This window comes from Vespula vulgaris, chromosome 21 (genome assembly GCF_905475345.1).
Source record: "Vespula vulgaris chromosome 21, iyVesVulg1.1, whole genome shotgun sequence".
Lineage (NCBI taxonomy): Eukaryota > Metazoa > Arthropoda > Insecta > Hymenoptera > Vespidae > Vespula > Vespula vulgaris.
In genome coordinates, this window is record NC_066606.1 from 2,496,601 (window position 1) to 2,514,463 (window position 17,863).

Genomic DNA, 17,863 nt, shown 5'->3' on the forward strand with positions numbered 1-17,863 from the left:
ATGTGTGTGTATGTGTGTACGTGTGTAGGAGAGAAATTTGAATTAGTAAGTAAAAAACTTATCTAATTTCATATTACTAATTAATAAACTTTTAATGGCTTTTTGGCGTTTAGATTTTGTATGAAGTGATATTCCTTAATTATAAATACAAATTAATAAATTAATACGTATATATGTATATATATAATCGGGATGATATACGAAAAATGACGCACTGCGCATGTGTGTGTTCATTTCGACGCAACCAATCAACGCTCTTTCGAATTTGGATGCTGCTAGAGATCGTAACGAAACTTCGTCATCAGCTTAATTACAGGTAATTAGTATATATTTCCTAACGTAAACCATCTCCCAATATACTAATCGAATTCTCAACTAAATAATTTCCAATTGATATTGTTAACGAATCCTAATAACGTCGATAATAAAAAATATTCGTATGGAAAATAATTGTGTGCGAACGTTTTCCTTACATTTTTTTTTCATGTTTTTGAGCTTTATTTCTACAAGTATCGAATTTTAATGATTAATTTTCATAGTTTGGACTAATAAAGTATACATTTAGACAATTTTTACATTTGTATATCATATTTTTAATATTTCGATATTTTCGTATAATAAATCGAAAACTTATAAGCTTCGCGGGGGTCCATTGTATAGATGGCGTATTGCGTATGCATGAGGTCCACTTAATTTTCTTGCTGTTGGTCAACCTGCCTTTTTGAATTATATTGTGGTACTGATTGCAGCGAAGCTTCACCGTCTCGTTAATTACAGGTAATTAGTATATTTTTTCTAACGTACACCTTCATTTTATACATCAATCGATTGCCGAAAACACGATTTTCACGTGTGAATGTTCGTAATGTGTAACATCGTCTCGTTTAAAAGATATCTGCGAAAATAAAATTGGCGTCTCGGCGACCTCTGGGGACGCCTTCTATTTCGAATTTGCTGTTTATATTTTCGCGCTACCAATACTTCTTTTTCTTTTATTAACGATGCTTTAGTTAATAATCTTTCGTTAATTCGTATCGCGTTCGACTGTATTTCGTCTTATATACAAGTTTCATATATCTATATATACATATAAATACGTAAAAATATATATATACAAATATACATACTCTTTTACGAACATAAGCACTATACATACATACATACATACATACATACATATATGTGCACGCAATTAATTCTGTCTACACGTTGGTCTATTTCTTTTTACATAAATACAATCAAAGAGAGAGAAAGAGAAAGAGAGAGAGAGAGAGAGAGAGAGAGAGAGAGAGAGAGAGAGAGAGAGAGAGAGAGAGAGAGAGAGAGAGAGAGAGAGAGAGAGAGAGAGAGACAGAGACACAGAGAAGCGAGAGAAAGAGAATGAAAGAAAGAGATAACATTACGGTATATATATTAAAAGTTCCCCCACCAATTGTAAAGACATTTCTTATTTACGAATTTCCAGTATCTCACAAGTAACGAAACAAAAAACGATCGAGCGATAAAGTTACAGGTATACACATACGCATATATACACATCGAGTGACAAAGCGTGTACTCACATATACATACACACATACAACATCGAGCAATACAGCGTGTATACACATATATACAAAGAGTAGTACAGCGTGTACACGTGTATGTATATATACGTTTACTATTCGTATACGTTATACTACGTTGTTTATAAGTATCGACTAAAGCATATGTATATAAACAATCAAAGGACAATCGAGTTCGCCTTTGGCACGACTTTCTCCGTCTCATCTTTATTAACGAATTACACAGTTCTTATTCGTATTAGTAGCTTTGCAGACGTGTTCAGACCTGCTCCTATTTCCTTAATTCCGACTCATTTAATTTCTTGATCCGTTCTATCGCGATATTATTACAAGTTTACACGGTTTATTATATCCGAAATTTGTAATATTTTCAACAATTTCTTACTATAAGAATAATATTAATAATCTTTCTTTATTTTTCTGTTTCAGAACATCATTGCAACCGTGCTCGTAGCAATGATCGAGTGTTCTGTCGTTAAAATAAAAATATCGCGAAGTAGAAGCAGTGTTTGTTCGTTCGCGTCTCGCGTTTTAAACAATAAATGCAATTGTATCGATTGCGTGCAATGCAATCGTTAGAGTCAGTGTTTGTTCGCTAAGTTTCTTGCTTTTTTAACAGTCGCACAGACTGTTATTATAAAACACAGTAGAGTTTCGCGAATTAAGTTCAGTGATCGTTCGTTAATAAATAACTACCGCGAATTAGAATCAGTGCATCACCGAAGAGGATTTCAACCAACTTCGATGTCGACCTACCTCATTTTCAACCAACTACGAATCATCCACCCTCAATTTCGACCTACATCGCGGACGAGTGTTTTGGAGCCATCGCAGAACCTCTTAAATAGTAAGTGAATTTTTAAGTACGATCATTTTGGAATAATCACGTTGACAGTGAAAGGTTCAAATCGTACGTGTTGATTGGTTATAGAATTATTAATTAATAGAAGAGATTTACTCTTGAATGGTTTTTTATTTTTTATAGATAGTTTTTCTATAAGATGTGTTTTTTTTTTTCGTTTTACTTGTTCATTATTATTTTTGTACTTTGATGAAGTATTCATGAATATTTAGTCGGTTTTAATAAAAAATAAACAGGAAGATATTGGATTACAAGCGAAACTACGCATGAATTTTTTGTAATAATTATAATAATCGTTTCTACGAAGGAACGTTCAATAGTTATATCTTTATATTTGTAAATAATTTAAATATAGATAAAGGCTTAGATGAATTTTTTTCTTTATATTTATTTAGAATTAGATTTAGAAAGTTTTTTTTTACAAATTATGTTAAAACGATTATGGCATTACGTTTTTAACGTAGCACAACAACAAGTTTGTTTTTTAAAATTAATTATATACTTACGGTCTGATGATAGTTTCGTAGTTGTTGTTTTCTTGGCTTTTCAAAGGTGTATTACGATTAAATCAGATTATAAAATCCGTTGAGAAATATTTATTAGATTATTACATAAATATAAATCAATGATCAATTTCCAATATAATCACGCTTCGTTCATTGACAATTTCAATTCTATTTAACTTTCTAATCTCGATACAATGGAAAGATTCCATCGTTTCAGTTTTACGTTCAGATACATCTTCGAACTTATTAAAAAAAAAAGAGAAAAAAAAAAGAAAAAAGTACTCGTATATACGAGTTAAAATGAAAAAAAAACTACGTATATATGTGTGTGTATATATATACATTTTTTCCTTTATATATAATTATTATTAACATTGCGTTGAAAAATATAATGATTATAAAGAAATATTACTGGTAAATAATGAAAACGAAATACTTTCAGTATAGAAAAAGAAGCTTTTGTTAACATTAGCAATCGTCGTAGTTTAGTAGACAGATCGCCGATGAATCATTCTCTTTTTTTTTTTGGTTTCTCGCTTGCAAAAATTTGTGAAAAAAGCATGCTTTTGTTCGTCGGTTTCATAGAATCCAACTACGATTATCGTCAAACATACAAAGCGTGATGGGGGAGGGAAGGGTTGGTAGTTGGTGGACTTTCGCGTGAAGAAGCTTAGGAAATAACTTTACTAATCTAATAAAAATTCTATTGTGAAAATAAATATTATATGAACACGAATATCGTCATGTGTCTCGTTTACGCGATCGGGCGACATTATTAATTCGATATTATTAATTCGTTTATACGAAAAATAAGAAATAATAAAGAAAGAAAAATTTCGCGCGATCATATTTCCCGACTAAAGATATTTTTCGGTACTTTTTTTCATTCGTTCGTTCTTTCGTTCGTTCTTTCGTTCGTTCGTTCATTCGTTTAATTTATCATTTTTATCGTTATCCCGTTACGTCGCAGCGAGCCTTAAAATTCTTTTTTTTTTTTTGAAAACTTTTTCCTTTTTTGTTTTTTCTTGACCTCCTGTAGAAAGTCTTTGAATATTTAATCCCTTTTTCACTTTTTAATTCGATCTAACGAATCGAAGAATAACTTCCGAAATGATATAACATTTTTATTACACGAACACGAAAATTCGGCAGATCGTTTTAACGTAGTTTTAAATTTAATTTCCTTCGGTTTTCCGATTGGTCTAATACGGATTTTTTTTTCTTTCTTTACTTTTTTTTTATTTATTTATTGATTTATTTAATCCGATTGCAGCTTTGAACACGACTTATTATTTCTCTTTTTCTTTTTTCGACTTTTTTTTGTTTGATTTTTCGTTTTTTTCTTTTTTTTTTTTTTTATTCGGTACATGTACGTATTAATTTGCTGAACAAGCTGAACATTAAAAACACGTCTACACGGAGAGATAGAGCTTTATTATTTTTGTTTCATCTAACGAACAAACAGTGTTATTTATAGTTTATGTATATATTTATGTATGTAATCGTTTATAATAATTATAATTCATAATATCAATTCATCCCAACAACAAGTTTTTCATTATCTGATAGTTATCTGTTTATCGAGTTTCGTCCACTCCTTTTACAACCGTACTTTCTTTCTCAATTTATATATATATAACTCTGTTATATATTATATATATATATATATGTATATATATAATATATATTTATATTTATATTTATATATATATTTTTTTATTTATCTATTTTTCTTATGTGTTTATATACTGATATCAACACGTATAACATCGACCTTTTATTAATTTTCGTGAAGAAAATCGTATTAAAGTTTAACGGATCGCTAATAACGTTTCTCTTTAAAAGATCAACGTGACAAATTTTCTTTCGTAGCTTTTTTTTCTATTTTCTTTTTTTCTTTTTTTTCTTTTCATTAATTTCGGCGCTTTTCAAGGATGCTTCTCTCTCTCTCTCTCTCTCTCTCTCTCTGTCTCTCTCTCTCTCTCTCTCTCTCTCTTTCTTTCTCTCTTTTTGGTAACACACATTTCGAGGGTTCATATCTTCTTTCGTTACAATTTTCTATATATTATATATATAATTTCTTTTTGAAATTATATATATATATATATACATGTATCCTTTGCATTATTTTTCTGTCTTTTTTTTTCATTTTCTCTTTTTCCTTTTTTATTTTTTTATTTTTTTTTTTTTGATTTATACGATCGATCGAAGCGAAAGCCGATATTAATAATAAATTTATATTTCGCGAACAGTCAAGGTTACTGTTTTCTTTGTAAACAGTTAACAACAGTTGTTCGGAACGCCACGCCTTTTGCATTTTTTCTTTTTTTTTTTTCGTCTTTTTATAATTTGAATCAATGAGTGACGCCAAGCAGAAACGCGTATTTCTAGAATCGTCTTGTTTCTTTCGCACGAGTGACGCTCTCTCTCTTTTCCTGAAGTTTGTCGTAATTCTGATAGGGAATACACTCCATTCAAATCCCTGCATGCATAAAACACATTCGGATTACAAATGTACAAAATGTGAATTAGGATAGTTGTTGTTAAGTATACTATACTATACAAAAATGTTTGCGCATTCTAGAGTGGACTTTGCGGATCCGTCGTTGATTTTAGGACTTTACATTGACGAATTAGATTTGTGGTATTTATTTTTTTTTCTTTTTCTTTTTTTTCTTTTTCCTTCTTTTCTTTATTCTAATAAGCAGAAGTCTTTCATATTTAGAGGCGCTCAATCGAACAAAGTCTTTACTTCGTATATACCTTACATATTTAATGAAAACGAAGATGGATGAAGTAGTATTATAATATCTATTATTAATTTCATTAGAATTTCGTCAAGCACAAATGATATTGCGGATATTACGAATGGACGTCGAATATAAACTATATCTATTTTTAAGGATTATCATCATGGAAAAAAGGTCTATCGGTTCGTATTGATATTACGCATTACGTCACGTTATTTAGAAAAAAAGAAACAAACACAGGCGCACACACAGACACATACTTAGGATGTACGCATGTGAAATTTACGAGTAGTAAAAAATAAATAAATAAATAAATAAATAAATACATAAAAAGAGAAAAAAGAGAGGGAAAAGGAAAAAAAAAGAAAGAACAAAAGATTACATAAATTTACATTGGAAATTTACAATTTACTTTATAACGCGAAATGTGTGCAACATTTCTTGTTCGATAATTTTAAGAAACCTGAAATAAACATGTTTTTTCGTCTAGAAGACGCAGCGTATGTGGCAGTATTTTTCATATGTAAACGGTGTGTATACGTGATATGGTATAGGAATTATGTATTTATTAAAGCGCAAGATATCAAGTGTTTTAAAGAAGATAGTTTTTTTTTTTTTATAATGGATAAACGATATTCGATTTATGATATGATATATATATATATATGTATGTATGTATGTATGTATGTATGTATGTATGTATGTATATATGTATGCATGTATGTATGTATGTATGTATGTATGTATGTATGTATGTATGTATGTATATAGACATATTTGTTCTTAACATTATTATTCGCTGTATTTATCGGCTAATCAGAGTTGTCAAATTGAAATCATATTTGGGTCATATAAAAATTTAAACGATTTAACGATCCGCAATGCGTATATATACGTATACATATACATATACATATACATATATATATACATATACATATACATATATATTTCTTTTCTAACGGTGTGTTACTATTTTGAGATTTATTAGAATGACGAAACTTAATTTCAATTGATTATTTTGCGACTGTCATTTAAAGATAATAAGAAAAAAGAACAAAAATGATTCGATTGTGATGGGACTTTAATATCGCGAATTTATTTATTTATTTATTTATTTATTTACTTATTTTCTTCATTTTTATTATATTTTTTTTCATTTTTTTTTCTTACCCGACGAAAGCATTTCTCTGAAATATCTTTATTAACGTCGAGGTAATAACTTTATTTAGCCAACGAGACGCGTTTCGGTTTAGACGAGGGGATCTTTAGAAGAACCCGAAATAACCGAAAAAGGCAATTTATAAACTGGTTCGTACTTTCTCGTATATTTTTTTCTTCTAATTCTTTAGCCATCGCAATTCCTTATTTGATTTTTCGCGACGAAATGAGAACGTTTAAGAAAAGCAAAAAAAGAAAAAGGAAAAGTAAAAATTGCTTAGAAAAAATAAATGTTTTTTACGCGATCAGTGCACCGTAATTGCAGAAATAAAGAGAACAAGAATTAGAATTTCGAACGTTCGATCTCTATTATTGGAAAACATTAAACGATAACTTAGTCGAGTACGAAACAGTTACATCGCAATGCACGCAACGTCTCAAGGCGCAACTCTTTGGCCGTATAAAAAAGAAAAAAAAAGAAAAAGAAAAGGGTTCAATAAATCTTACGAGAATCATCGCGAAGTCCATGCGAATATAGCCTGCCGTTTCTTGCCGTTCGAACTCTAAACACAAGCTAATTTAGTTTCTCTTTTTTTCTTTTTTTTCTTTTTTTAATTTTTTTTCTTCAAGTAGAAACAAAGAGTCGCGATGGCATGTGATAAAATAGAATAAATATAATAATATCGTCGCTTAAAAGAGGAAATCCCAACGAACGTCGCGTCGATTTCGATTTCGATTTCGATTTTAATTTCGATTTCGATTTCGATTTCGATTTCGATTCTCATTCCAGAGAATACGACGGTCGGTGGATTATATACCCACCGCATTGACAAATTCTTTTGTAACTCGAAGATGATTCCCTCCCTCCCTCTTTTAGCTTCTCGATCATTCCCCATCCCCTATATTCCCCATTCCCCATCCCCCCCAATTCTCTATCTCTCTGTCTCCGTATTTAATTAATCTTTAGTAAATTTAATTAGATTACTTGGTACGATTAATCGTTTATTTGGTACGCTTAAGGGGGGCATTGATAACCCGTAAAACTTGCCCAACTCTTATATTCGCGGACGATTACTCAATAAATAATAGGCTACTTCTGGCTTTTGAGGCCGTGCGCATCGTGATTACTAAATATTTATCTCGGTCTCTCGGTTTTATATTAGCGGCCTTTAATTTTCGTTCTCTTCTCTCCGTTATTCTCTTCGTTTCTACAAATATCAAATTCCGATATATACGTTATATAATATACGTAACACATAATACGTATGTACATATATGTGTATGTATGTATGTATGTATGTATGTATGTCGTCCAAAATCCTTTTTTTTTTTTTTTTTAATTATGGATCATCTCAGTTCCATCTCTTTCGTCCCAATTCTTAAATCGTGTTTAATGATAAAATTTACGATTCTAGAAGAAAACGAATGAAAAGTAAAGAAAAGAAAAGAAACGAGAGAAGAAAAGTAAAGAAAGAAAAAACAAATAAACAAACAAACAAACAAAAAAAAAAGAGAGAGAGAGAAAGAACAGACCGTTTTATTTATTCCTTATATCGTAAAGTTTCGCTATTTATTATAGCTACGCGTGTTATTAAGTCATATGTAAACGATACTGCCGATATACCTATTATATATATGTATATTTGGAACTGCTCATCCATCATCCTTCGTCACATTTAAACCTATTAACGTTAATTATTAAATTTATTTCTTTTTATTTTTCTTTTTCTTTTTATCTTTTTTTTCTTTTTTAGCTTATGGCTTAAAAGAATACGAGCCGAAGTCGAGTCGAGGATTATAATTATATTGGTTGTGTTCGTCGGATTCGTCGCCGATCCTTCTTCACGTCGATCGATCTCTCTCGGTCGTCGTCGTCGTTCTTTCAAAATATGAAAAAAGGCAGAAGAGAAATAAGACGATGATGACGATGATGACGATGATGTTGATGATGACGATGATCGTGATAATGAGGACGATGATGAAGAAGATGATAAAGATGACAATGATGATGACGTAGACGTCGATGATTATGACGATGACGATGATAATAATACGATGATTATAGGCGATGCCGACGAAGAAACACTTCGATCTTTATAATAATTATCGGATAAACTGGACGACGAGGACGAAGTTAACGTTGGAGATTAAAAAGAGAGCCAAACGAAATCGACGATGAGATCCTTGTGTGGTGTGAGAAGAAAGTTGTTCGTGTTTTTTTTTTTTTTTTTTTAGCAGCGTAAGAATCGATCAGCAAAAAAAGCTATCGAATCGTCGTCGTCGTCGTCGTCGTCGTCGTCGTCGGCGCGTCGCGGCGTCGTTTTCATGGCTCATCGAAGACGATCGGAGACGCTCCAAACATTTATTTCTAAACGGAGATATTAATCTCCTTTTCTTTTCCTTTTTTTTTTCATTTCTTTCTTTCATTTCTTTTTTTTTTTTTTGATCTTCTCGTCGTATTATTTTCGGTGTTTACAAGAGCCACTTGGCTATCAAGAATATTATAAGATGGGGCGCGAAGCTGGCCAATGAGGCATCGCCCGTCACTCTGACGTCGCTGTCCTTTAAAAATACACCGTCGATCACGTGAATAATGCCGTTGGTACATTCGACGTCATGACGAAATACTCGAATCCATTTGCCCTCCCATTCGATTTGGTAACCTGAAATGATATAAAGTCGAATTTAACGAACGATTCAGTACGACTAAATCGGATTGAAATTATGTTAGAGTATGAAATTTTTTTCGAAATTAAAAATATGTGTATATATATATATATGTATATGCGTACACACACATATATATGTATATATGTCAAGCGCTGACTGATTAGCTTTCAGCGAAGTTATAATACTGATAATCTATTTTGTATCCAGCAACGCTCGCTCTAATTTATCATTGGGCCCTATTATTATAGGAGCGTTTTAAGCTAGCCGTCCACTTGAGAGTTTAATTGCGATATAGTTTGCTTCTCTCGTAGAGTACTCTTTCGTATCTTTTCTTTATTTGTCAATTTGAACTTCAAAGAAACTTGGAAAATTTTTATCGTTATACAGTCATTGTGTGTAGTAAAATATTCGAAACAAGAATTTACTATAATGTCGAACATCAAGAATACTCTTATAAGACTTTACTAAAGCCAACTCGATACTCGTTTGTACAATTCGTTTTGGAACAAACGTTATATAAAACCTTTCACGTTTATATCCGTTCAATATTGAATTTTTACTTAATACATCGTACTTTACTTTCGTTCTTTATTACTAACAAAAAATGTACTCAATTTTGCTATTCTACGATGGTTAAAATCTCGGAATATAAAATCGTTTCGTATTTCTGTGAGCGATCTCTTTGCGTTCTAGAATGCTCTCTAATGGAAATAATCTCGTTCTAAGATAGTTGAATCATGTTCTCTCTCTTTTTGGATATACGGTTAAAACTCATTCATTCGTAATTCCAAAAGTATCGTCATTTTTTTTTATACATATATAAGTTTTAAAATAAAGCGAAACGGAAAATACGTTCAACTTTAATCTGCTATAATTTTCATCGCCGTTGTTTACAACTCGTTTCCATATTAATATTAAATTTTCAATCCGATACGACAATATAGATAGTTCAACAATATTTTTGATGAACGTTCCAGATCTTTGTTCATACTCAAGGTTACAGTTCTTAGAACGTGTGAAAAATTAAACGAAATAATAATTCACAAAAACGCTTTGCAAATTTTTTATAAAACATAAACATTTCGCGACAATTTAAAAATAATTGTATCATTCATTCCGATCAATAGGGAAAAAAAGATTTACTTATGAGATGACCTACTATACAGGATAAAATCAATATCGGATTTGGACAATTTTTGATACCCGATTTTTTCTCTTTTCTTTTTTTTTCCAATAGAAAATATATTTAACAAAAAACATTAATTAGGTTACCAATGATCGTAATGACGGACGTAACTACGCGAAAAGACGATATAAAACTGTTCTTATCCGATCAATGTTCAATTATTGAAGCAAACAGAATAAGAAATATCGGGAATTAAGGATGAACTTAAATAACACGGTAAAAAAATATACGCGAGAACATTAAAATCGATTGACGTCGACGATTCAATAAAATTACCGATAAATACACAATCAAAATGTGTGGGTCGTGTGAATTTAAAGTTACCATTAAATGCAATGTCCTCCCCCTTCACAAACCAAGCTATTTCCCACCTCCTCCACCCTCACTGGCAAGAAATTACTTCTCTCGAGAGCAACTTGTGATACTTTCTTTCTTTCTTTTTCTTTTTTTTTACTCTCAAGTGGACGGTGGCTGCTGCTGCTGCCGTCTCCTTTAAAAACTCGTATAAGAGACACGATATTGCATGTGTCGATATGCGTGTATATTCAAAGCTCGAGATATATGCTTTTAATATAGAGAGAGAAAGAAGAGAGAGAGAGAGAGAGAGAGAGAGAGAGAGAGAGAGAGAGAGAGAAAGAGGTTCATATAGCGGCCTACTAGTGGTGGGATGCATATATTTGTGGGGAACAACGCATAAAGAAAAGAAAAGAAAAATAGAGAAAAAGAAAAAACACAAAAAATAATCTCTTCTTTCAATTAGACAAAATTTATCTTCTATATCCTATCGTCTAATAAGATCGTCTAATGTATTACAATTTGTCGTTTTATCCCCCACCCTTTCTATTCCATTCCTATCCCCACTCCCTTTCCATCACACCCCTAAGAGGTGATAATGGTAGATGATAGTAGATACTTCAGATGATAGAATCGAGATTGTGCGCCTGTGCGAAGAAAAAAAAAGATTGAACAATGAAAAAAGAGAAAAAAAAAGAAAAATAAAGAACAAAAGAAAGACCGAAAATTTTTCAGAAGATTTAATTATTATATTATTATATTTAATTATTATATAGCTCCTTTTAATTATAAATATAACTGTTTTTAATCATAAATATTTTTAAAGCTCTTTTAATTATATAAAGCTTTTTTTTTGCTGAATATATATGAATATGTATAAAAATGATATTAAGGAGTACGCGTTTGGAAGAATGATAGAAAGAAAAAAGAAAATAAAGGAGAAAAGAAAGTGAAAACAAAAATAAGAAAAAATTTGTCGTTATTTCTTTCATTCAGTTTTCTTTAATTTACTATTATTGTCGATATTGTAAAAAAGTTTGACGGACAATGATTATGATTCATTATACGTATGTACTTAGGTGTACCTATAAATCGTGCAACGCTTACGTTCAAATAAGCAAGAAAGAAAAAAAAAGAACGAAGTAATATATACTTAAGCAAAAAGCACGGGCCAGTGATATATATATATATGTATATATATTATATATATTATATATATTATATTTATATATATATACACATATATACAATTATAAATATATAAAGTATATGTATACAAAGCGTTTCGAGTAAAAGCACCGAATTATAATTTTTGCAAATTGCGAATGTATGTGCGACCTCGCACGTAAATGTGTATGTACTTCAATTAGCTACGGTCTCGAAATATATGTATAATATAATTTACACATAAAAATGTCAATGTGCGAACGAGGACACGTGGTGGGATAATATATCGCGCAATCAAAATTGCTTTCGCATTTTCCAATTTTTCCATTGACAACAGCTTTAATTATATTACTACTAAACGAAATAAAAATTTTATGATGGATATTTATATATATATATATATATATATATATATATATATAGGTATGTAGTATATTATGTATGTTCCGCGAAAGTTTTATGCAGGATGTTTTGTCGAAGGTTTTGTTCGAAGAAAAAAAAAAAAAACAAATAACTAAATAAAATGAAAATAAATGAAAATAAGAGCAACAATGAAAAAAAAAGAATAAAAGAAAGTAAACGAAAAAGCAGAATTTATTTGTTCTTTTTTCAGTTTTTTTTCTGGCGTCGAATCTCTTCGTCTCTCCATGATCGCTTCGTTCGTTATCATTAATTTACATGTTTTAAGAAGGAAAAAATTTTTAGATCGTTTTGAAAAATTTTCTTTTTCGAGACGCGAAGAAAAGCAATTTTGATGTTTAGTCTTTGGAATAGTGAAATTTATATCGAGAAACGAAGAAATCGCTTTGTTATACATTTATATATAATTAATGTGTATATATATATATATATATATATATATATATGTATATATATGTATGTACAATATGTAGTATTTATATCGGGTGCAAGTTGGACGAAATATAGAAGCACGTGTCGTCGCTCATCGGCGACGTTTCTCAAAACACTTAACTGACTCACCGAAAATCACTGGATTGATAGAGTTTTCGTCGTCACCTAAACGTACTGAAATAGTACCAATTTGAGAATGGACAAGTTCATAAGAGTTGCTTATTTTGTTTATGTATTTATGTATTTATGTATGTATGTACGTATGCATGTATGTACGTATGTATGTATGTACGTATGTATATATGTATGTATGTACGTGTATACGTGTTTTCTGTGCTTGCATACTAACGAACTTTCTTCGTTTCACGTTTAATCAAAAGTTTATCTTATAATGTAATAATGCAGAAAACAAGTAAATACACTCGAAACACGTCGAATACGGATTGGATATTGGAATAAAGAATGAGAAAAAAGGGAGCATATTTATTAAAATATCGAAAATATATTTACTTACTTTCGCTTAATTCCTTGACGCGAAGCTTCAATGTATCCCTCGCAGAAGTTAGAGTGACACTTTCGTTGATACTCATTTCCCTCAATTTAGCCATCGTGTATACTTGATCGGCAACTACGAGATGTCGTTCCAATATTTGTTTGGTCTGCAAAAGTAAGCACGTGATTGTAACAAGAATATATTAGAGCTCTGTACGAATCCCTTCCAACGTATTTCGAATTTGATTTGATTTTTTGTTCTGTTTTCTTTTCTTTTTTCTTTCTATTTTATTGGAAGAAATACTCACGTGATAGCTGAAATCTTGCATGAAAAGTTTTTTAATAGTAGACGGATAACTGATGTTAGCTCCTGACCAGGCTTGTTCTCTCGGTGCGAAATAAGTGAAACGTTTCGTCGTGTCGTTAAGTTGCTCGTTAAAACCACGTCGTTGGCCCAAGAAATAAGTGGAGCTGTAAATCGTCAATCGATCGACGTTATTATATATTTTTTAACCGAATGAATGAACGAATGAATAGGTGTACTTTGTTTCTTTCCGTTTTGTTTTTTTTGTTTTCTTTTTTTAACACGATTAGAGACGGAGTAATATTACAATGCAATCGGTTGTTGTAAAATCGCATAAATTGAATTAAATCTTACTTCAACATAGGATCAGTCCTAAGTTTGTCCAAAACGGTCGTGTAAGGTACACCCAGGACCCTATCGATGATATGAATAATTCCATTGGTCGCTGCAATGTTTGCGGTAACTACTGTAGCATTTACGCCGCCTCCCTCTACGGTAATTGTTTGATTTCCGACTGGTCCTTGTACGACGTTGAAATAAAGTTTCTTTCTATCGGCGGCGGTAGGTATCTAAAAGATATTATAATATATAATTAATACGTGACGAAGAATCGTCGACAGACATACATTTCAAGAGATAAGATTTAAAAGACAATGAACAGTAAGGAGGGAAACGATTATCGTAAAAATAAAAAAAGAGAAAAAAAAGGAAGAAAACAAGAAAAAGAAAGAATGAACAAAAAAGAAATGCAAAACGTACCAACAATAGAATTAGTCGAAAAGATATGAAGCGTGGATTTGCTTTTTTTTCTTTTTCTTTTCTTTTAAATTTTTTCTTCAAAGCGTGCAGATAATACGAAAGAGGAAAACAACGATTCGATATAAAGTAATTTCGATATAACGTGCAATAGTATATTATTTGTTAATTTGATTACTTCAAGCTTTCAACAGTTACGCGTTTGTTATCAATTTTAAATTGAACGAACGAGGAAGGAACAAAAATGAAAATCAAAAAAGAAAAGAAAAGAAAACAAGAAAGGCAAATAATAGGAAAGAAACAAAGAAAGAACATATATGGTTACATCATTCCAACGTTCATGCTGATCAGCGTTTAGAACGATTTCAATAAGATATCATGCAAAATGTCGCATGAGGACGAACGTGTGTTAGTAGTAAATCTCTAACGATAAAATGTAGATTATCTTTTAATCGTTTGAGTGCCGTGCAAACGCAATCACGCCATTCGCATTTTAATGTCGAAAAGTGCCATTGAATAGAGGGTGCCACAAAATAGAAATGGCAGCTCGGATTTTATTACAGGTATCGATAATCCGAAAGCTTTAAATGATTGTACGAAATTGCAGATAGTATACGTATTTTTAAATAAATTTTTTTAATACAATAACTATATAACGAACGCGTGATTGTTATTTAAATCAATGGAAATATTACGAAATGTTATTATTAAGAAGAGAATAGCACGTAGAAATATTTTTCAATGGGCACCATCCATTACACTCGAACGTTTAAAAACAATTTTATTTTCTGATGTCGGATATATTTGTTTTTATTTCTTATTTCATTTATTTTTTCTATTTTTTCTTCTTTTTTCTTTTTTTTTTTTTTTTTAAGATTATCTAAGCGAAATGCAATGTTATATAGCCGATTTGCAGTCCTTATCTAAAAGGAAAAAGAAATAGACATCGACATAAGAGATCAACGAAGGATGCAAGAAAAAAATCATTCTCATCTTTTCATAACGAAAAACATTGAAAGCTGCATGATAAAAACGTTGGTAATTACCCCAGCTTGTGCCTTTCCGGTCGATGGTATTTTTTGGATCATTGAAGGAGAGAAAGAAAGAAAGAAAGAGGAAAAATAAATAAATGAATAAGTAAATAATAATAAAAAATTAAAAAAAAATAATAAAAAACAGGACAAGAAAAGTAAGTCATTAAACGAGTACACTTTTGTATGTATGATAACTATACACTAATGTCTGTCGTTTTCTTTAATTTTTCGTTTTCTTTTTTTCCTTTTAATTTTATTTTTATCCAACAAAAAAAAAAAAAGAAAAAAGAGAAAGGAAGAAGAAAAAAAAACGGCAGAACGTGATAAGGTATTAAGTCTACATTATACGATTATCCATATTATTATTAAAAGTTTCGAAATTCCTTCGAAAAAAAAAATAAATAAAAAAACATACACACACACATACATATATATATATATAAGATAAACGCGAAGTAATCGATCGAAATCTATGCAATCGTAATTTAATTTCTTTTCATATTACACCGATACACACACATAGAATAATTTTAAAAAACGCTCACCTGACTGATACTCTTGTTTTGTATTTTTTCCAATGGTAGTCTCTGTTTGACGTAATGCAAGTTCAGGATCTCCTTAACTCGCCTTTTATCTTGTAAAATATGTTGTACGCCAGGTTCTTCGAATGCCGCATTGCTAGGTGCGAAGAGAGTTACATCGTGGAGCCTGTTTATGGTCGTCATTATGTCTTCACCGAAATCTCGAATGGTCTCGTAAAATTTGTATACAGGACCGTCCTCCTTCTCCTATACGCGTGGAAAAAGAGAGAAAAGGGAAATTCTGTTTATATCGGTCATAAACGATATAGCTCGCCTTTCATAAAAATATATATATATATATTTCTTATCTTTTCTTTTCTTTTTTGTTTGTTCTGTCTTTCCTTTCTAATTTTTGTGAACTATACTACAAAGGAATCGTGATGATGATCGAAACGATCCAAATTAGAAGTTAACAAAAGAAAAAAAAAAAGAAAAGAAAATAAATAACGATAATGAAGGGAGAGAGTTAGATAGAGATGTAGAAATAAATGATTTAAATGGACAAAAGCATGGTGGTAGGGTGGACTGGATGAATGGAATAGTAGAGTAGGTTGAATAGAGAGGAATTAACTAGAGATGAATTCAAAAGAAAAAAAGAGAAAAAAATGGGATCCAGCCGAAATTTAATAAGCTTTGTTTCGGTTTATCCAAAATAATACGTAGAGAGAATATAATACGTAAGATTTGTACATTAAAAAAAAAATATATATACACGTATATATATATAAGAAAGAAAATGGAGTAAAAGTGAAATAATTTTTCAAATAGATTCGAATTTATATAACATTAATTAAAGAAAAAAAAAATATATATATATATATATATATATATATATACATGTATTAATAAGGAAGGGAAAGGATTCGAAATGGAAATGAGACACCGAGACGATAATACTATCGTATAGAATTGTTGTTAATTTAATATTTTGAAATTTATCTCTTTTATGATGAGGAGTTTCTTTTGTCTCTCTCTCTCTCTCTCTCTCTATATATATATATATATATATATATATATATATATATATATATATATATATATATATATAATATATATATATACACATACATACATACGTATATGTAAGCATGTATATATATATTGAGTTACTTCTTGTAAATCCTTTGAATATGCAAATTAAACAAGTTAATTATTAAACACTTTGACGATAATGAAAGATATAACGAGCAGATTTTACGAAAGCAGACTCTCTTTTTTCAGACAAATACAAGGATAAATTCTATTACAAATGGCCGAAGTGAATGCACCATTTAACTCGAATTGAAAGCTTTAAACTTTCTTTGCTTGATCTACCGCGATCGAATTATAAACTTTTAAATGCGACTTAATGAAGCGAATGTCTTGGTGATGGTGATTGTTTACTTGTTTTATGTTTTTTGTTGTACTTTTTGATTCTCTCGGTGGCTCGTCCTATGAATTTTAATGGGTAGAAAGAGAAAGAAAATCGCAGCAAAAAAAAGAGAGGTACAGAGAGAGAGAGAGAGAGAGAGAGAGAGAGAGAGAGAGAGAGAGAGAGAGAGAGAGAGAGAGAGAGAGAGAGAGAGAGAGAGAAAGAGAGTGAGAGAGAGAGAGAGAGAGAGAGAGAGAGAGAGAGAAAGAGAACGAAGAAGAACGATTAATTAATCGGACAGAAATTTTGATTAACCCTAACATATTAAATCT

General features: G+C 30.6%; 1 protein-coding gene and 1 long non-coding RNA gene across 10 annotated transcripts in view; one reads left to right on the forward strand and one right to left on the reverse strand.

Annotated features, from left to right (window-relative positions):
- Positions 1-276: 276 nt before the first annotated feature.
- On the forward strand, positions 277-2,436 carry LOC127071210 (uncharacterized). The gene is made up of 3 exons (XR_007784931.1): positions 277-316; positions 661-777; positions 1,995-2,436. It is a non-coding gene; the product is annotated as an uncharacterized LOC127071210 (long non-coding RNA).
- Positions 2,437-8,101: 5,665 nt separating this feature from the next.
- The window catches only part of LOC127071190 (fasciclin-1), a 301,670-nt gene continuing 291,908 nt past the window's right edge, over positions 8,102-17,863 (reverse strand). For 5 of the 9 annotated variants that reach the window (XM_051010163.1, XM_051010164.1, XM_051010161.1 and 2 more), the window contains 7 exons: positions 16,145-16,387; positions 15,612-15,623; positions 14,164-14,378; positions 13,814-13,976; positions 13,528-13,672; positions 13,143-13,187; positions 8,102-9,507 (listed from right to left, as the gene is read on the reverse strand). In XM_051010163.1, coding sequence (XP_050866120.1) covers positions 9,317-9,507; positions 13,143-13,187; positions 13,528-13,672; positions 13,814-13,976; positions 14,164-14,378; positions 15,612-15,623; positions 16,145-16,387 — 1,014 coding nt within the window. In that variant the 3' untranslated portion in view covers positions 8,102-9,316. The remainder of the gene's footprint in view (positions 9,508-13,142; positions 13,188-13,527; positions 13,673-13,813; positions 13,977-14,163; positions 14,379-15,611; positions 15,624-16,144; positions 16,388-17,863) is intronic. The other 4 variants (XM_051010167.1, XM_051010165.1, XM_051010168.1 and 1 more) reach the window with 2 other exon arrangements.